The 21,954-nt window shown below is 36.1% G+C and overlaps 1 protein-coding gene across 2 annotated transcripts in view; it reads left to right on the top strand.

Moving 5' to 3' along the window:
- Window positions 1-21,215, top strand: part of DCN (decorin) — a 37,975-nt gene extending 16,760 nt beyond the window's left edge. For both annotated transcript variants that reach the window (XM_036456356.2, XM_036456357.2), the window contains exons 4-8: window positions 6,799-7,012; window positions 7,806-7,919; window positions 12,501-12,594; window positions 15,119-15,257; window positions 20,815-21,215. In XM_036456356.2, the coding sequence (XP_036312249.1) occupies window positions 6,799-7,012; window positions 7,806-7,919; window positions 12,501-12,594; window positions 15,119-15,257; window positions 20,815-21,009 (756 nt within the window). In that variant the 3' untranslated portion in view covers window positions 21,010-21,215. The remainder of the gene's footprint in view (window positions 1-6,798; window positions 7,013-7,805; window positions 7,920-12,500; window positions 12,595-15,118; window positions 15,258-20,814) is intronic.
- Window positions 21,216-21,954: the final 739 nt, after the last annotated feature.

The raw sequence follows: 21,954 nt of genomic DNA, 5'->3' as shown, positions 1-21,954 counted from the left end.
TAACCTTTTAATGTAAAGATAGAACACTCTAATTTAACATTCGTTTCTTTCTCTCTTTTTTTAAAATTGTTGACACTATTGTACATGTCCCCTATTTCCCTCCCACCCTTTACCCACCTCTACTCAACCCCTTTCACCCCTGCCTTTGACTATCCCCACACTGCTGTCTGTGTCCATGGACTATGCATATATATTCTTTTTAAAAATATATATATTTTATTGATTTTGTACAGAGAGGAAGGGAGAGAGATAGAGAGCTAGAAACATCGATGAGAAAGAGTCATCGATCAGCTGCCTCTTGCACACCCCCTACTGGGGATATGCCCACAACCAAGGTACATGCCCTTGACCGGAATCGAACCCGGGACCCTTCAGTCCCCAAGCCTACACTCTATCCATTGAGCCAAACCGGTCTTGGCTATGCATATATATTCTTTGGCTAATCTCTACACATTCATTTATCCAGTCCCCCCAATCCCTTTCCCCTCTGACCTCTGTCATTCTTTGCCATGTATCCATGCCTCTGGTTTTATTATATTTTGAAATTATTTTTAAATATATTTTATTGATTTCTTACAGAGAGGAAGGGAGAGAGCTAGAGAGCTAGAAACGACGATGAGAGAGAAACATCGACCAGCTGCCTCTTGCACACCCCCTACCGGGGATGTGCCCGCAACCGATATACATGCCCTTAACCGGAATCGAACCTGGGACCTTTCAGTCTGCAGACCAACACTCTACCACTGAGCCAAACCAGTTTTGGCTGGTTTTATTTTGATAATCAGTTTATTTTGTTCATTATATTCCACATATAAATGAGATCTTATAATATTTGTCTTTCTCTGTCTGGCTTATTTTGCTTAGCCCAATAATCTTCAAGTCCATTCATGATATTGCAAATGGTAAGTATTCCTTCTTTTACAGCCCTGTAGTATTCCACTGTGTAAATGCACCACAGTTTTTTTTTTGTCCTCTTGTCTACTGAAGTATACTTATTTCTCTTAACTGTTATAAAAAATAATTGAGGGGTTGTAAGAATAAGTAATACACAGTAAAATAAAAGAATAGTCTGGCTGTATCTATAATAATAAAAGTACAATATGCTAATTAGACCAGATGACCTTCTCCAGAAGCCAGGGCTGCAAGGGCAGATGCAGACGAGGCTGCAATGGTGGCAGGGCCCTGAGCCCCTTGCATGAATTCCGTGCATTGGGCTTCTAATAAAAATCACATCATTTCCCTTGAAAATATTAAATATATATCTTCAAGGGAAATAATGTAATTTAAAGTAAAATGAACTGATCATAATATACTATACAATTCATATAATGAAGACAAAAATGTAGTTATCAACTTTGTGACAGCCAAGATGAGAAAGGCAATAACCATTTATCCATTAGGAGAAAAGATACAGTACTTTAAAAGAAAGCATAGATTTTTTTTTCTTAAGGTTTAATGATTCTTACCCCACTGGTATAGCTCAGTAGTTGAATGTCAAACTATGAACCAGGAGATCATGGTTTGACCCAGGTTGAGGGCTTGATCCCCAGTGTGGGGTTTGCTGGAGACAGCCATTGATGATTCTTTCATCACTGATGTTTCTATCTCTCTATCAAATCAATAAAAATATACTAAAAACAAAATTTAAAGATTCTATTTGAAATAGTTAATTAAAATAATAGCACATATAAAGTTACATAGTCAATCTATTGAAGTGTCCAGCAATGTAAGCACAATATAATATCAGTAGTGAATGATATGAGCACCAAATATGAGAAAAATATCAGGTTAACCAGTGTGTTGAAAAAATATGGAACAAAGAGGTCTTATAATATTAACAGAATTTAAAAAAAAGATGAAGTTTTTTTTTTAATTGATTGTGTGTGTGTGTGTGTGTGTGTGTGTGTGTGTAAGAAGAAAGAAATGTAGAAAAAAATAAGAAGCAGACAAATAAAAATAGAGCCAAGACTGGATTGGCTCAGTGGATAGGGCGTCTGCCTGTTGACTCAAGGGTCCCAGGTTCGATTCTGGTCAAGGGCATGTACTTTGGTTGCAGGCATATCCCCAGTAAGGGGTGTGCAAGAGGCAGCTGGTCGATGATTCTCTCTCATTGATGTTTCTAACTCTCTATCCCTCTTGCTTCCTCTCTGTAAAAAAATCAATAAAATATATGAAAATAAAAAAAATTTAAAAATAAAAGTAGAAACTGGGTAGAATGAAAGATCCACACTCCAAAATAGCAGAGGAGCTAGAGGGCTCAAACCATGGCTAACAGGATCCATCTCCACTGACAGGTTATTGGGCCTTGAGCCCCCACTCACACTCTCTCTGCCTTTCATGTTATGGTTTCACTGAGAGTGAGCCAATTATGTTGCCAACAAGGCTTCTCAATGACTATTTCATTTGTTACTGGACTAAACTAAAAGGGGTATTAATAAAAAAGAATATCATTAGTTTCAAGAAACTAAAATATTTTAAAAATATTTTTATTTTCATAAGTTTACCCTCAAGCTACTTTTCTTTAAAAAATATTTTTATTGATTTTAGAGAAAAGGGAAGGGAGAGGGAGAGAGATAGAACTATCAATGAGAGAGAAACATCAATTTGCAGCCTTCTGCATGCTCTCTACTGGGATCAAACCCACATCCTAGGCATTGACCCTGACTGGAAATCAAACCGGTGACCTCCTAGTGCGTAGGTTGATAATCAATCACTGAGCCACACTGGCTAGACAAGCTACATTTTATTAAGGAAAGAAAATGCTCTTTCTCTAATTCTTACTTCCTGTGTCTTTAACTATAATCTGAATAATTTGTTTAAACTTCTCATAACCTGAAATAAGAGATATCAAGTTTCTGGATGTTCTCATTAAATCTGGCATTTGTAATAATGAGTCTTTCTTTTCCATATTTCCTTCTAAGGATGCTTTTAGGCAATTATCATCTTGGCAATCTTTCTACTTCAAAGTACACATTGGAATAAGAGAGAGAGTTTATTAGAACTTTAACCACTCAGAGAATGTTAAACAGCTATTTTTCTCTTACTCTTCCATTCATGATAATTTCTATCCTTGTTATTATGCAAATAAACACTATAATTTCAGATAGGAAAGCCACACTTGAATGAGAAGGGAAGAAATAAATGAAAATTTAGCAAGGATTAAGTTAAAATAAAAATGATTTAACAGAAAAATTCCTTTTTCCCTCCTTAATTTGATCAGTTTACAAAATGATTGCCACAGTAAGGTTACCACAGTAAGGTTAGTAAACATATATCATCTCATATAAACATTAACTTTTTTTTCATTATGGAAAATTTTAGGATTTGCTCTCTTAGCAGCTTTCAAGTATACCATAGTGTTAACTATAATCATCATGTTGCACATTACATCCACAACAGTTATGTATCTTATAAACAAAATTTGTATATTTTTATGACTTTCTTGGATGAAGGTGGTGAAAATACTTTTGCTCCTATTTCTACCCAATTTCTATAGCTCATCACCTTTTTTATTGCCTCTCCCTGCCTCCCAGGCTGGATCACTTTTATCTTTAGTTACCAACAAAATTCATGGTTCAAGTTTAAATTGAGTAGTACTCAAGGCATTTCTTACCCCAAACCACACATTCTCTTCTAACTCACTTCTCTTGGCTTAAATTAACTAATGATAACCCATTTCTGTTTGTTTTTCTTTTCATCAGTTGATCTGAAGAAAACCTAGGGTTCACCTTCGACTTTTTCTCTGTCATTAGCTGGTGTACTTAGTCAGCTTTCCCCCATCTCAACATTTAGCCTTTGCCTGTTCCTTAATAACTATGCTTTCTTAAATACATATCCCTTTGTATGGAACTCACATTAACCATCTTTAGTAATACTGTATATACACGAATAGCTTTTTCATGAGTGGATCTGTTTAGCTGAAGTTTTAATTTACATAGATCTTTAAATTTTACCTTATTATGACCAAAATTTTTAGTTTTATTTTTTCAAATTTGTTTTATTCTGAAACTAGAGATGCTTTTCACTGGACTATAACTTACAAAAACAATAATATTTGAAAGTATAACTTTGCAAAGAAGCAGTCTGTACACATGTCATTTTTAATCCTCATAACAATCGCTCTAGAACACATGTGTCAAACACAAGGCACGCGGGCCAAATCCGTCCTGCCAGGCCTTGCAATGTGGCCCGCACCGCGCTGTCATCACTGCACTCCGCTGCGTTTCCATCACAATGACAGTTTATGACTGTTCAGTAAACCATTCGGCCCGCGATTTAGGCTGGATTTTAGATTTTGGCCCCTTCTCTGATTGAGTTCGACACCCCTACTCTAGAAGATCAAGCATGTCAAACTTAAAGGCTAACACAGAGCAAATAACCGGCCCATGAATTTGACATGCTTGCTCTAGGTGCTATTATTATTCCCACTTTACTGAAGAAATAATTGAGGACAAATGTCACATGCTCACAAAATTTAGCAGCAGTTATTGCTGCATTGCATTCACAGGTAGAAGCATTATTTAGTTATCATCTAGTCAAAGACATAATATTCTATTACCTGAAATAGCAGGTAATACATCATCAGGTTGACTTTTTAAAACATATTTTCAAACCATGTTTAATGCATTTAATTATAATTAAGCTTTCAGAATTTTCCTCCACAGATGGCAACTGAAGATTTCCTTTGCACTTAGAAGTAAGCATCTACCATTTTGGGTGTATTTTAATGGCACAAGTCCTCTCAGTCTTTCTCTAGCTCTGGTTTTTATTGATTTCCTGGACATTTTGCTTGTTAATATAAATTTACTATTATGTAAACTTTTACAAGTTTTTTAACTTTCTCTAATATTCATTAGAATTTCTTAGGATTTTGTTTCAATCATCAATGCATCGTTTAGGATTTGATAAAAATTGTAGTAGTTGTAATAAGTTTTAACTAGTCAAATAATGTGAACTACATGAAGATGTACCTGGTTTAATTAACCAGCTGTTAGTAGGAGAAAATATTTTTGCATTTCTGAAAATGAAAGTTACTGCTTTTCTGTTACTCAAATTCCCTTTGTGTCCCTACAAACCCTAGCTCATTTGGCTCAGTGGATAGAGCATTGGCCTGCTTACTGAAGGGTTCCAGGTTCAATTCCAGTTAGGGGCACAGGCCCGGGTTGCAGGTTCAGTATCTAGGAGGGGGTGTGCAGGAGGCAGCCAATCAACGTTTTTCATCATTAATGTTTCTATCTCCTCTCTCCCTCTCCCTTCCTCTCTGAAAACAATAAAAACTTGTATTTTTTTTTTAAAGTGTACTACAATTGTAAATGAAGGGGCAGGAGCAAGGGGTTGGGGGACAAAGATGAAAGAACGGGGACATCTGTAATTCTCTCAACAAGAAAGAGTTAAAAAGAACCTGATAAAATTACCCTCTTAATTAGGATTAGTTGATAAAGAGACTTAAAATAAGAATGGTGGATCCTTAGACATACAGACTGTTGGAAGAAAATTAGATAATCCAGAAATAGGTTTGGAAATAGCTATAAGTATATGAATAAGAAGTAATTTCATATATTAGGAGAACTCAGAAACAGAAATTTAAAAATTTGTCAAAATCAATAGTATACTTGGCCATATATAATGTTTTATATAAAAAGGGCAAAAAATAGAAGAAAAGTATATTTATGCTCTGCATATCATATCAACTACACCTTTATTCTCTTAACTGGCTATTAAAAATTATTAAAATTTAATAAAAGTGAGAAGCAGCCAAAACTCGTTTGGCTCGGTGGATAGAGCGTCAGCCTGCGACTGAAGGGTCCCGGGTTTGATTCCGGTCAGGGGCATGTACCTTGGTTGCGGGCATATCCCCAGTAGGGGGTGTGCAAGAGGCAGCTGATCCATGATTCTCTCTCATCAATGTTTCTAACTGTCTATCGCTCTCTCTTTCTCTCTGTAAAAAATCAATAAAGTATATATATTTTTTAAAGTGAGAAGCATTGTGATCGGGCAATTCCTTCCCTTACCCCCAAATACAGTAAATGATAGTAAATGAATGGAAAATTTTTTAAGTTTTCAAGTGACAAGAAAATTCAGAGTAAAGTAACAAGCTATCGATATAATATAATGAACTAATTTCAAAAACTTTTGAAACAGATTATATCTAAAATTTGAATCTTCAAGAAAATTTTACTGTTTTGCACTGCTGGTGATAGTATAGATTGATGACGATTTGTAGTGGAATCTATTACAACAGTTAATGAAGATGGATGTAGAGGTTGAAAACTGAAGAATGGATGCCTTTTCAGGTTATCTTATATCATTCTAGTAACTTCAATCTTTAGAAATATTATATGTAGAATATATATATATATTACATTATATTTCCCTCTTCTTTATTCCTGATGTTCAGGTCTTTATATACTTTTTTGTTGCTGTTAATCCTCGCCTAAGGATATTCTTTCCATTGCTTTTCAGAGAGAGTAGAAGGAAAGGGGAGGAGAAAAGAGAGAAATACTGATGTGATGTGAGAGAGACACATGGAGTGATTGCCTCTCACACACATCCCAACTGGGGGTGGTGAGTGAACCTGCAACTCAATTGAACCCAGGACCCTGAGCCACACAGGCCAGGGAAGACCTTCGCGCACTTCTTAAAGGAATCACATCTGCTTGGTCTTTACTGATTTCCTGCAGCTTTTCAGGTTTCTCTAGTCATTCCATGAATGGAATGAATAGACTACACGCTTGTTTTATATATGTGTGTGGAAAGTTTTGGAATTAAGAAAAGGTTGTTTTTGTTCCCTATCTATAGACATTGATTCTTGTCAACAACAAAATTAGCAAAATCAGCCCTGGAGCATTTACACCTTTGGTGAAATTGGAACGACTCTATCTGTCCAAGAATCAGCTGAAGGAATTGCCAGAAAAAATGCCCAAAACTCTTCAGGAGCTTCGTGCCCATGATAACGAGATCGCCAAAGTGCGAAAATCTGTATTCAATGGACTGAACGAGATGATCGTCATAGGTATGGATATTCTTATAACTTTAAGACCAGGATTCACTCTTCACCTTAAGAGATTTCAAGTAAACCTAGCTGCAAGAAGGTAAAATAGCTAGAATGTAAATGTCTTAAACTTATTGGAATGGCAGGAATAGGGTCAGAAGAAATGGGATTTTGAATCTGTGCCTTACAATGTTTTTATTTCTTGTCCTTAGGGATCTTAAAATGTAAAGAAAGTTCTAGAGCTGAAGTTACTCTACTGTATTTGAGATGCAGGATGTAATTCAATAGTACTTCATTAGAGATATTTGGTGATACATTTTTATTTTGGGGATTAATGCTATTCTGAACATATATAAATCATTTGCTTTAAAATATGTGTTCTAATGATTTGCATTAAGACACTAGTATTATAAAATTATTATTTATAATTGGCTTACTAAATGTTAGATTAAATTATTTAACAACATCTTTAATGTTTTTTAGGAAAGTAATAGCCTCATAATTTGTAAATACTTGCTTTTATTGACTTCTGGGCAAAGCTATGTATGCAACTTAAATAATGTTTTTCTTACTGTTACTCTTTCATAAATATTTGTTTTTTGTTGTTGTTATTTGTTGTTTCTTTTAGTAAGGGCCATTTTTTACCAGATTTTACAATCCCTTTGAGGAGCATTGTTTTCATTTCTCTTTTGTTTTTCAGTCACGATGTTATTGAATCAGATTTCTGGTAAATTCTTTGTTATAACAGACACTACTCAGACTTGCAACTGTCTTAAACTGTCCTCTAAAAACTCTGTGCTTACTGCATTCATAGAACTGGGCAGCAACCCGCTGAAGAGCTCGGGAATTGAAAACGGAGCCTTCCAGGGAATGAAGAAGCTCTCCTACATCCGCATTGCTGACACCAACATAACCGCCATCCCTCAAGGTGATAGAAAATTCCCCAAAGCAATTTGAACATCCAACTCCAAAGGCTTGTACACATAAAAGAGAGCATTTTAGAAATTTGAATGGTAACTCAAGTGGACAACTTATTTTAGTAAATTTTCTATCCCTGGAAGTGTTTCTGCTGAGCTTGGCTGACTACTGGGCTATCTAGACTCATTGTAGAGGTGAAGTCTTTTCTAAGATGTATCTTAATGTATGTACCATGGTTTTACATGATAGAATTGTGATTTCACAAAGAAAAAAAGAATACCTATTTTAAGAAATAGAGCACCTTAGTAGTACTTTGTTTAAAAAGAGAGAGGGAATGGGGGGGATGAGGAAACATACCTTAAGCAACAAAGAAATCAAACAAATAAAAAGAGAGAAGAGGGAGAGAGAGATATATCTGGGACTTTGGACAAGTTATTAAAATCTGTGCCTTTATTTATTAGTGAAGTGAAAATGATAATAATATCCACCTCATTGGATTGTTTCAACATTAAATAAATAGAGGAATATTTGGCATGTAGATAAGTAGTGGATTCATTACTTTATGTTGTTTTAGTTTAAAATATTTGAACACTCATTTTGCTTAGTCAAAGTTCCAACCCAGTGAATAGGATATACTACCTGCCTTCAAGGAGCTTATTGCCTGAAGCAAAGCCAGTTACACAGCAGTCACCACACAGTCATAGGATAAGCTCATTTTGTGAAGGGCTACCCAGGAGAGATGCATCAGCCAGTCTTTGTGAATCAGGTCATCAAAAGGCATCAGGTCATCAAAAATAAGTTTCTCTGTCTTAGATTCTTTAGTCTCATAAAAAAAACATTTCTAGTCTCAAATTTTCCTTTCAATCTGGCCCTCCTCAATGTAGATGTCTTTTTCTTTGACTGGGTAGAAAATGTAGCCTCTTGCTCACAGAAACAATGACCCTTTATTTTGCTCCCATGGAAACTTCATCTCTTGAAAGTGCATATTCCATATACCACCCCTTGCCCTCTCCACAGTCTTTTCACTACAGAGGATGTTTTTGACTCATAATAACAACCACTAGCATAGATGGGTAGATAGATACATAGATAGATAAGGGAGATTGATTTACAGTTCATAAAGCACATTCCTGTTGAGTATCTGATTTTTTGCATGCAATAGTGATCTTTATCCCAGTGTAGGGATTATATACATTTAATATATTTTATTTATATTTATGTAGTTATATTTTATTATATACATGTAAATTTCTCTATCCATATCTCTATCTACCTACCTACCTATCTATCATCTATCTATCTATATTTTGTATAAAGCCTTAGAGCTGTAGAAGGTGAAGTAGAGTAGCTGGAATTTAAAGTGCAGGTCTTTAAATTCCACTACTTCATGCTACCAGATGGTTTGCTTTAAGAACAATCTTTGATTTTGCTGTCCTTGATGTACCTTCCTAAATATCCCTCAATAACACTTTTATCATGGAGTCATCTATTTTTCTTGACTTTCTTATGTCCTTTCCCTATCCTAGGTGCTCTTTTCTCATCTTGCTTTTATTTGAGAATAATTAATAACATTACAATTATAGTAACTACATTTTATTCAGCACTTGATCCAAATGCCTATCATGGGTTCTGTTAGATGAATTTCAAAACAATCCTCTGTAAATACTATTTTCACACCTGTTGTATAAATGAGGAAAATGAGTCATAAAGAGATGAAGCAAATTGTGATCAATGTCTTGGAGCTGGGAAGTATCAGAACTGGGGTTGTCAGAGCTCTGGTGTTTGACTATTTCACTCTGCTGTCATATTAAGCCCTGTCTCCATGCATATTTATATATGTATCTAACATATGAGTCTGTCTTTCTTAGGCTGAGACTCTTCAGCCTGAATATCGCCAACCTTCAGGAAGTCTTAATTTCTACATGTTATTTTTTTTATCACTAATGGACACAGGCAGTTGGGTGGAATGGAGAGATTGTAAATTTACTCTTGAGTTAGACCAACCTGAGTGAGAGGCCTGACTCAGCCTTTTAATTGCTCTCTGACTTTAGGTTAATTATTGCACATCTCTTCAGCCCCAGTTTTCTTATCTATAAAATTGGTGACATCTATCTTGAGAATGAATATTTGTGAGGATTAATAGATGCAAGACTTGAAATGGTCACACATAGTATTTGGCCCAAAGTAAGATGTCAGTATGTTTTGTCTTAAAATGAAAATAGAAAGAAAAAATAAAGTAACTATAGTATAGGTTCTTTGGCTCAATGCTACAGTGCCAAGGCTATGATGTTGTTTATGAATTATGATAATTAATGATGATAATTAGTGTTCTAGAGAGGCTACATTTTAAAAACATCTTTTCATGGTAAAAGGGAAGAAAAAAACTTGCATTCATTGCTTTTTTATTCATAGAAATTGTTTAAAAACCCACATGTATTTATTCAATGGAGATTCAGGTGTTTCAAATCCTTTATTTCAAGAGTGACTGTGATTTCCTGATGCATATTGATCAGAATAATGCAATTGTGATTTCATTTTTTTCAGTTAAGAGCATGCTATTTTAACTCCCTTGGGTTATCTGGGAACTTATTACATTCCTACCTAATTGCTAGATAGCCTACAGCACTTGTAACTTTGCATCTCTGTTTCCTCCTCTATGAAATGGGTCAAATGAAAAATAATATAAATATTGAAAAAAATTAAATGAGCTAAATTAGAAAAAGTGCCAATGTCAGTGTTTGGTACACAACAGACATTCAGTAAGTAAAATCTTTCCTTAGCATCTTCCGCATATATAGAGAAACTAAGTTGTTTTCAATCAAATACGGACTAAACTTTTACATTAAATAGACAAATCTTTATAAAATTCAGTGGGATGCAATGAAAATTTGGGACCAGACATGACCTGTGATTTTTCCATTTCTGTTCTTAGGCAAATAACTAACACTTTCAACTCAGCAAACATTAGTTCTACATGCAACCAATTTTCAGTTTTCTTTGTAGTTGTAAGTGGGACAATATGCTCTTTAAAAAGCTGTATAAAAACATAATACCTCCTCAGATGGCTGAAGGAAATGAAAATAAATTATTTAAACTTTTATATTTATATTATTAAATTTTTAGAATTCCTAGTCATTCAAGAAGTTCTGACTAGAGATTTAGTACATATTTTGGATCTAAAATGATTTCCCAGCTGCGCAACATATGGCAGATTACTTGATTAGAGGCCTCTACATTCCATTTCTATATAAAAACAGTCCTGATTTTTAAAATCCAAGGAAGCTTTAGCTCTTTCTGTACACCCATGTTGCCTGAGGCATTTGATATTTCTATGGAAAAGTTGACTAAGATTAGGGCCAATATATCAATTAGTGTTTATTTTTTAAATAAATATGTGCTACTGATTTTTTTTAGAAGGAGAGAGAGAAACATCAATGTGCGAGAGAAATGTTGATTAGCTGCATCCTGTATGTACTGTGATTGGGAACAGAACCCACATATGGGCATGTGCCCTGACTGGGAATTGGACCAGAGACCCTTCAGTGCATGGGACAATGCTCAACCGAGACATAGCAGCCAGGATATCAATGTTAGTTTTTAATGATGATCATTAATGAAATAATTAGTTAACTTATCCTATATAATAAAAGGGTAATATGCAAATAGACTGAGTGGCAAAACTGAACAACCAATCAAAGCATAATATGCTAATGATATGCTAAAGCTGCTCAACCACTCACTATGACATGCACTGACCACCAGGGGGCAGACAGTCACTGGTCAACCAGTTGCCATGACGTGCACTGACCACCAGGGGGTAGATGTTCTGAGTGCTAAGTTAGCTTGCTGCTGGGGTCCTGCCGATTGGGACTGAGTGAGATGGGCCAAACATGCTCTGGTGAGGTCCCTCAGCCTGGCCTTTGTCCTCTCACAATTTGAGACCCCCTGGGGTATGTTGGAGAGCAGGTTTCAGCCCTATCTCATTGGCCACTCACCTTAGTAGGGGGCCAGATGCAGGGCCCAAGGCGATCAGGACTGATTGGGCCCAAGTCCACAGCAGGCACAGAGGGGCTAGGATGAATGGGAGTGGCAAGTAGGAGCTGCAAGTAGTGTTAGACTACAGTTTCAGCCCGATCCCTGCAGGCCACCCAGAGGGACCCCACCCATGCACAAATTTGTGCACCAGTGCTCTAGTATAGTATATAATTTCATTTAATAGTTCAACTGCTCATCACTTCATGTTAGAGTAATTACAGTTTATCAATGATAGTGTTAGCCCATTAACAAAGGTGTAAACACTTAATGAGATTCGGGGCTTCACTGCAGTTCCACAATTATATCCTAGCAATTCGTAAGAGGGAAACATCTCCTACATGATAAGCACAGTCCATGTTTTTGATAAAATCAATCTAGGAGAAATGTGAAGACATCTCATACTATTTGCAAGAGCATGTATTATTATAAAAGGGATGAAGAAAAATAAGGAAACACAGAACTAATGAACACGATAAAAAGCAAATTGTTTGGAACTGTTATGTCTTTTAGAAATTATGCTTATCAGCTAATTTAACATTTTGTATCCATATTCCAGGTCTTCCTTCCTCCCTTACTGAATTACATCTTGATGGCAACAAAATCATCAAAGTTGATGCAGCTAGCCTGAAAGGACTGAATAACTTGGCCAAGTAATACTTTATATTTTTTCACAGCATTCTTTCAGTATAATGGCTAGATATATTAGTGCCCACATGCTCAAATTTAGAAACATGATTGATTTTTTACTGTACCACATTTTTGTTGTTGTTTACAACAACCTCAGACTTCAGCTAGCCCAATCATTGCTGTTAAATAAACACTAATGAAATCATATACTTAGTGTAATCAAGATCAACCTCTTAGTTTATGAATACCCTATTGTTGAAAAATTAAGATATATCTTATTATAAAGCATTCAATTAAATCAGTATGTTCATTCAATATGTTCTTAAGGTTAAGTACATTATAACACAGTGTTCAGAATTTAAAAATGCATTAAAATTAAAGCTACCAGGATATATAAATATTGGACATCTTACACTACATTATAGAGTTAGAATACTACTAGTTATGATGAGATTCCCTAATGCTTATTCTGAAGAGTTTAAAATATCTCTGGACCATTAATGTAGTATAAAATATTTTTAAAATGTCTGGCCCTTTTTTACTCCCCACCCCCATAAAATGATCACTAATGCCTGTCTTTCTTTTTAACCTGATTTTAATCATTCATATATTTGCAACTGGTTAAGTAATAAACAGAGAAGAGTGCTGGAAAACTTTCAGCTGTCTTCAAAGAACACTCTGTTCTTGATCCACATGTATTGCTGAATGTTCTTACAGTGAAGCATGGTATATGCCAAATTGGCTCACTCCTCTTTTTGTATGTAAATTTTATGGCAGATAAGTAAATAGAATCCAGTGGGATGTTCAGTTCATCTTTGAGAACTATCTACTATGGGGTGGATATATAATGCAACTTTTCCTATCTCTGTGGATATTTTTCAATGACCCAGTGGATGGAGGGCTGAAGATGAGCACATGCTAAGAAATCCTTTAATCAAAACCATTGTAAATACAACTTCTAATGTAGAAAGTATTTTTCAAAATAGTATGCATCATCCACCTTTCTTTGTTGATTTGGTCTCTTCAGCTGCAAAACATATTGGAACATGTTGCAGGGAAAATATTCCAATGAGATATTGTGAACAATGGGAGAGAAAATAGTGTGTAAAAAAAAAAAAAGATTTTTTTCAGACAGATTTCCCTTTTATTACACACACACACACACACACACACACACACACACACACACATATGTCATCATATATATCAATATATATTATTACATCATCATCTCTCCCTTACAAAGTATGATAATCTTCAATGAAAAGAATCATGGATTTTTTTTACTTATGTGTCCCTGGCCCTCACAAACTAGGATAATATCTTGAACATATTAGGTTCTCAAATACGTAAGTAAATTATTTAAAAACTGACATTTCCTTGAATAACTTATTAGGGATAGCACACTCTAAGAAATATGTTATCCCAAAATGGACATGGGATTTAGAATATTATAAAAAATAGGAGATAAGATTTTGAAATAAAAAAAGAAACAGCTAGAAATAAGAGACAAATGCCTAAGACTAATGGAGAACAAAAATATTCTGAGTCAATATTCCACGTTAAGACTCTATAGCTAAAATAAACCAACTCTGCTATTGATTGCCTAAAATCAGTATACTTTAATCTCAGTTATTTCAACTACCAAATCATGGTTCAAATTGAGAGACTTTGGTTACCTAAGCCAGCATCTAAATCTTAAATGGGCTCAAAAGTCAGAACTAGCTAAAGACAAGTAGAAACTACCCTATAAAATGTGCCCACGTCTCCTTCATTGCATTTAAAGAAACCCAATAGATTCTTCCTCTTTTTCTCCCTTGGAGCTTTCTGGATTTATCCCAATATCTTATTGTCTAATCTCTAGAGATTTAGGCCAGAGATCAAAGTCAGAAACCAGGGAAGTTGGGACCAGGCACATTCTGACAGAAACAGATGGTCATTGAAGTATTCTTCCTAAATAGTATAAGATACAAATTACGCTAATCTTTCTGGAAAGGTAGGTTTATTGACTCATTAGAACCCTGTACATTTTATTTCCAACAAATAAATTTATGTGCTAAATTTACAATTGCTTAATTTCCATGGTAACCAAAATGATAATAGTATTTATTTTATTTTTTTCTCAAATGAATCCACTATGTTCATTATATGGAGGAATCACCTTAATGGCTATTCATTGATTATTTCAAGCTCTATGCTAGTACTGAATATACAAAACAGTCCCTTTGTTAAAGAAAGGCATACAAATACACAATCCTTTGAGTTTTACAAGAAGGTGACAGCATTTGAGCATTTTTCACTGAGGTACCAATTCCATCTGTTACTGTCAAAGGAATTTTAAAGAGGGTAACTCTAACCTGAAATCTTCAGAAAAACTGGGCTTTGTCCAAGTTAAGGAAATTTGAGGAGGGAAAAAACACCCTCTAAACAGAGGGAAGAGTAAATGCAAAACTGAAAAATGTCCTTTTATGTGACTCAGTTAATCACGTGCCTGTGAGAAGGCATCCATGTGTGGTAAATGCCCTTGTTTTCTCTTTTCTGTTGCAGGTTGGGACTGAGCTTCAACAGCATCTCTGCTGTTGACAATGGCTCTCTGGCCAACACTCCTCACTTGAGAGAACTTCACTTAGACAACAACAAGCTTATCAAAGTGCCTGGTGGGCTGGGTGAACATAAGTACATCCAGGTAATGCAGTGCCACTAACTATTGCAAATAACATCTAGTCAGCAAAGCTTCTTCACTGGGATGCCAGAGGTGGGAAGCTCTGCTTAGAAATTATTTTGCTAAGTTTCCACATAAATAGTCATTCTAGTTTTATAAAATACTAGTGTCCCAGTGAATGGATTCATGGACATTGAAAGGCAATTAATTAGAAGAAAGATTTTAATATTTCTATTCGCCCTTTCTCTGTAATAGAAGTGTCAAACAAATTCATAATCAACAATGATAGATTAAAACACATGTGTGCGATTGGCACCAGTTGGAGCTTTATAGGTATCATGCATGTGCCAGTCAACTTAGCCTTTTATCTATATGTATAAAAGGCTAAAATGCAAAGTGTCCCCCCGAAGTTCAACCAGGAGACCAGGAGTTTGATCACTTACTATGATGTGTACTGACCATCAGGGGAATGAAGGAAAGCCCTAGCCAGCAGCTGGAAGCTGGGGGAGGAAGGCCCTGGCTGTTGGTCAGAAGGCTCCAATTGGCCCGGACTTGCCATGAACACATTTTATGCACCAGGTCTCTAGTATCCTATCTAATAAAAGAGTAATATGCAAATTAGCCATCACTCCCCTACACCCACAAGCCATGAAGACTAGTCAGTCAGGAGTAAGTTTGCAAATTAACCCAAATAAGATGGCTGTAGCCACAGAGAGGATAGGAGGGAAACTTGGGTTTCCCTGGCGATGGAGGAAGCCAAGCTTTCTGTACAAGCTGGTTGGCCCCCGCCTCCTCTTAAGGCTACACGTTTTAATTATAGAAGATAAATAAACCCCAGATACCAGGGCCTCTGCTTGGGTCGCCAGGGGGCATGGTCACAGGCCACCCCATGCCCCAATGAAACCCCAACCCTGATCCAGGATATCCTTCAGGGCAAACCAGCGGGCCCCCACCCATGCACAGGCCTCTGTCCTATCTAATAAAAGAGTAATATGCAGATTGACCTTCACTCCAATATACAAGATGGCTGCCCCCATGTGATCAAAGATCCTGTCCCTATGTGGATACAAGATGGCCATCACAAGATGTCCAGCAGGGGAGGGAAGTAGGGAGGGACCAGGCCTGAAAGGGAGGGCAGATAGGGGTGACCAGGCTGACAGAGGAGGGAATTTGGGGCAAATAGGCTGGCAGGGGAGCAATTAGACATCAATTAGGCTGGCATGGGTGGGGGTCTGTGGGCTGCATTCTGCACCATGGCATCTTGGCAGCATTGGTTACGATTTGGTGGAGTGTCACTCTGCGGGGGTGGCGGGGCCTGTGTCTCACTTGGAGGAAGCCGAGTGCTGGTTTCTTGGTGCCTGGTCCATGGTGCCATTTATTTTTAAATGGCCAGGGTGTGTCATGCCAGCTCCTGTATTGAGTGTTTGCCCCCTGGTGATCAGTGTGTTTCATAGCGACTGGTCAGTTGGATCCTTAGCCTTTATATATATAGATAGCTTCAAATGATTATTTTTTTTTAATTAAGGCTATTGCCTTGAACTTACTATAATGCTTGATTCCAGAAAGTAATATTTTTTCTGAGGTAGATACTTTCAAGTCACTGACAAATGTGATAACATATACTGGGTAGAGAAGATGATATAATCTATGATGCACAGATATGAAATAAAATATTATTTTTAACTTTTAGCTTCAGCATATATCATATAGGTCAAAAGGGAATGTTTATATAGCAATATGACTGAATTAACTTTATATAAATTATCAAGTTAATCCTCAAAAGGATAAGAGGACATGGTTCAATCACCCGCTGTGGTAATAGAACATTAAATTGTTTCAGAGATTTACATAGGTACTTCATCCAATTTTGGTGATTCAGAAACTAAAACTTGACACTGACACTATGTTATGGTAAACCAATTTTACAAAGTTGCTCTTTAGATAATCTAGTATCTCAACTTTATTACTTGGAGATTCAAAATAGATTTAACTTTTACTCTGTTATCAATTATATCAATGATTTACTGATATTTTCAAATGAGTTGTGACAAAAACTTCATATTAAATTAATATATAACAATTTCTATAATTTTATGCTAATCTTTTTCAGTGGGTGCTTGGAGATGGTAGAGAAGTGAGTAAGCAGGTTTGAAACCACAAGTAAAACCAGGTCTTTTGGAAGACCTAATAAGAATAGATACCATTGTTAATATTAGGATTTTAGTTGGTGGTGGGTTTTGTTTTGTTTTGTTTTGATTTTTATAATCATTCTCACCTTCTTGATTGCTCTATTTCAAATGTTAGTCTAAATACATTACTTAGAGTTCATATATTCAGTTTCATGTTTTTTTTTTAGAACATTTATGAAATGTGATGGGATGAGATGGGATAGAATAAAATAAATTTAATATAAAAATCACTGTCATGCTAAATATTTAAAAAATTGTTTCATATATACTGAGGTATATGTACTGAACCTCAATATATAATGTTTCATATTGTGGATCACAGGGGAAAATATATAAAATATGCTATGTAGTTTGAAGTCTTTGTTGAGTATCAACAACTATCATAGACTTTCACACAGGGTCCCACATTCAAAAGCCCTCACTTTTGGTTTTCCATATCTAATAGTTTGTTCATATGTTCATTTTATCTTTTTTCCTATAGGCACTATGTGATTTCAACCAACCTACTTCTTTTTCTATAAGTTTATAGTTTAACTAGAGGCCCAATACATGAAATTTGTGCAAGGGTGGGGTGGGATTCCCTCAGCCCAGCCTGCACCCTCTTCAATCTGGGACTTCTCGGGATCAGGCCTAAATCAGCAGTCAGACATCCGTCTCACAATCCTGGACCACTGGCTCTTAATCATTCACCTGCCTGCCTGCCTGTTCACTCCTAACTGCTCCCCATGCCATGCTGGCCTGGTCACTCCTCCTGCCCTTCCTATAGGCCTGGTCATTCCCAACTGCCCCACTCTGCTGGCCTGGTCACACCACATAGCCTGCTGTTCAGTAGTTTGGTTGTCCCTCACTAACCCCCTTGCCAGCCTGGTTGTAAGCAGCCATCATTTAGGGTGTGATGGTCAATTTGCATATTACCTCTTTATTATAGAGAATTATATAGTTGATCAATATCAACACAATCCAGTTTCAGAACATTTCTATTAACCTCAAAATATTTTCTTAATATCTAGTCAGTTCTGAATCTCATCCTCAGACATAGGAAATCATTAATCTTCTTTCTGTCTCTATGAATTTGCCTTTTATGGACATTTTATGTAAATGTAATCATAACAATGTGTGGCTGTGGTGTCTGGCTTTTTTAAGGTATCATAATGATTTTAGGACATCCACTTCATAGCATCTATTACACTTTCATGTTCACTGGTAAAGAGAATTCCAAAATGGGTATGATACATTTTGTTTGCTAGTACACCTATTTTTAAAAGTATGTTGCCATTGATTTTTTTTTAGAAAGAGAGGAAGAGAAAGGGATAGAGAGATAGAAACATCAAGGAGAGATGAACATCATCAACTGGCTGCCTTCTGCATGCCCCCTACTGGGATTGAGCCAGCAACCTGGGCATGTACCCTGGCTGGGAATCAAACAGGCAACCTATTAATTCCTGGGTCTAATGCTCAAAGTCTAAGCCACACCATTCAGGCATACACCTTTGATTGCTTTAGCTTTTGATTATGTTTTGAAATTGGGAGTGAAGGTTCTCTAATTTTGTTTTAGTTTCCCAAAATTGTTTTGGCTACTTTTGTTGTTTTTGTTTGTTTGTTTGAATGTTTTGTGTGTGTGTGTGTGTGTGTGTATGTGTGTTTTTGTATTTCCATGTTATTTTAGAATCAACTTATTCATTCCTACTAAAATAGTATATTAGGACTTTAATTATAAAAAATTAAAGAAGATAAAATAGAGATATTACATGCTTGTTAATTAGGAGACTCGATATTATCAAGATAAAAGTTATCCATTAGTTGATCTAAAAATTCCACACCATCCCTATAAAAGTCATGAACAAAATAGAAAAGGTTTTTTTTTAATGGAGCTTTTATTCTATATGAGGAAAACAGACAAAAATCAAGATAAATACATAGTGTTCTCTATAGTGATAATTGTATAAAGAAAAGTAAAAAAAGAAAAAAAGTGTAATAGCAATAGAAAATGGCAGAATGGGGTGTTTGGGGAAGACTTTCCTGCTAAGGGGAAATTAATTACATGAGGAAGTAAGCCTGGCAGACAGCTTGGAGAGGGTTATTGCAGGTGGAGGAAGCAATGCATGCTGGCTTGGAGGAAGAACCATCTTATCTAATAAAAGAGTAATATGCAAATTGACTGTCACTCCAACACATAACATGGCCATCCCCATGTGGTCAAAGATGGCTGCCCCAACGAGGACATAAGATGGTCACCACTAGATGGCCTGCAAGGGAGGACAGTTAGTGGGGACCCAGACTTGCAGGGGAAGGCAGTTGGGGGGAGCCAGGCCTTCAGGGGAGGGCAGTTTGGGGGGACAAGTTCTACAGGGAAAGGCAGTTGGGGATGATCCAACCAGCAGGGAAGGGCAGTTAAGGGTGACCAGGCTGGCAGGGGAGGGCAGTTAGGGGCAATTGGGCTCTCAGGGGAGCAGTTAGGCATCATTCAGGCTGTCAGAGGTGTGGTTAGGGGTGATCAAGCTGGCAGGCAGTCAGGCAGGCGAGTGGTCTGGAGCCAGCAGTCCTGGATTGTGAGAGCGATATCCAACTGCTCTTTCAGGCCTTATCCCACTGCCAGTCAGACATCCCTAAAGGGGTCCCAGATTGGAGAGGGTGCAGGCTGAGCTGAGGGACACTCCTTCTCCCATGCACAATTTCATGCACCGAGCCTCTAGTGCCTTTTATATTAGAGAAGCAAGTAGGCCAGGGTGGTTAAATTGAACCACCCTGAAGGGAGATGAGGTCAGAGCATAAGGATATCAGATCATGTAGGATTTGGAAGCCAATGTGAGAACTTTAGATTTTATTCTGCATGACATGAGAATCCAGTGAGATATGAATACAAAGAAGATATAAATTGGCTTTGTTTTAAAAGTAATTGCTTTGTGAACTAAAGAAAAAAGAAAGAAAAGAAAGAACAGACTTTAGGAAGGCAAAAGAGGAAGCAGGAAGAACAATCTGTGCAACTTCAATAACACAGAAGAAGATAAGGCAGCTTTCAAAAAGGATTTGGGAATAGACTTGGGGAGAAGAACTGGACTATATATATATATATTACATGTAAAGCAGCAGGATTGGTTGATGGTTGGGCAGAGAGTATAAGTGAAAGGACAGAGATAGGATAATGACAATGTTTTTAGACTGAGCATTTGAAAAGATTGAAAAGATTGAGATACCATATACCAAAATGAGGAGACTAAGGAAGGGAAAAGCAAGTTTTAAAACAAAGAGGGAAATCAAAATTTTAGTTTAAGAAGTATTACAGTATTTAAACTGAAGGATGAAAATACTGAGAGAAAAAAAAAAAGTATTTACGTGAAGAGCCTCAGTATATTCAGAGGAAAATAACTGTTTTCTGTTATTTCATATTGCAGGTTGTCTACCTTCATAACAACAACATCACTGCAGTTGGAACTAATGACTTCTGCCCACCTGGATACAACACCAAAAAGGCTTCTTATTCAGGAGTGAGCCTTTTCAGCAACCCAGTTAAGTACTGGGAGATTCAGCCAGCCACCTTCCGATGTGTCTATGTGCGATCTGCCATTCAGCTAGGAAACTACAAGTAACTCCCAACAAAGCCCTCATTTTTATAACCTGACAAAATCCCATTAATGCCATTGCTCAAAAAAGAAAAAAAAAAGAAGAAGAAAATGAAAGCCATATAATGAAATCCTAACTGCAATGTGGATGTTTTTCCCACATGACTTATCATGCATAAAGCCAAATGTGCAGTTAAAATGACTGCCTACAATAAAAAAAGTTTTGCCTGTCATTTCAGAATCCTTTTTTGAAGCTTTCTATTGATGTTAACTGAGCTATTGCATATAATTATTAGTTCACTAAATGTAAAATTTGGAGAAAATATGTATGTCCAAAATTTAGTAAAGTCTTTTTTTTTAAAATAATTTTTAGAAGGAATTAAATTTTAAAAGTAACCAATCTTCTGTAACTTATAGGATGGTTAGTACCTTTGGCATAAAGTCAAAAGTAAAGCTCTAGCTTTGTATTAATTCCCATTATTACTGGAAAAGCCTCATTTGAATATGTAAATTCAATATAGGCTATGTAAAATTTTCGCTGTCATTATTTTGAAAAAAATAAATTCACAAGTTCACATTCAAAATATTACTATGGTATAAAAGTGTAATTGTAAACCTTCCTAAACTTAATTTTCTTAAAAAGTAGACATTGTTTTCTTGATATAAATAGCACCTTGTTTCAAGTTCTTAGATGTTTACTCTTCTCCTGCCCTTTAACATTTGTGTATTGTGACTTAAGTTATCTATATTCAATGTCACGTTGATAAAACACAAAACTGACTTTTTCTGAGTGGTCTAGAAAACTGATATTTTATAGTTACTAAGATACTAATTCAGCTTTAAAACTCCCATGTATATAATTAGGCTACTTACCTGAATATTTCTATAATTACTAGACATATTAGAAATATTTATTGCATCTAGTTAAACCTTCTATTGATTTTAGAATTTTTTTCTGCAGAGTTTAGAAAC

Source organism: Pipistrellus kuhlii, unplaced genomic scaffold (genome assembly GCF_014108245.1).
Source record: "Pipistrellus kuhlii isolate mPipKuh1 unplaced genomic scaffold, mPipKuh1.p scaffold_m20_p_3, whole genome shotgun sequence".
Taxonomy (NCBI): Eukaryota; Metazoa; Chordata; class Mammalia; order Chiroptera; family Vespertilionidae; genus Pipistrellus; species Pipistrellus kuhlii.
The sequence above is the reverse complement of the archived record's forward strand: the minus strand, read 5'-3'. Positions and strand labels throughout refer to the sequence as shown.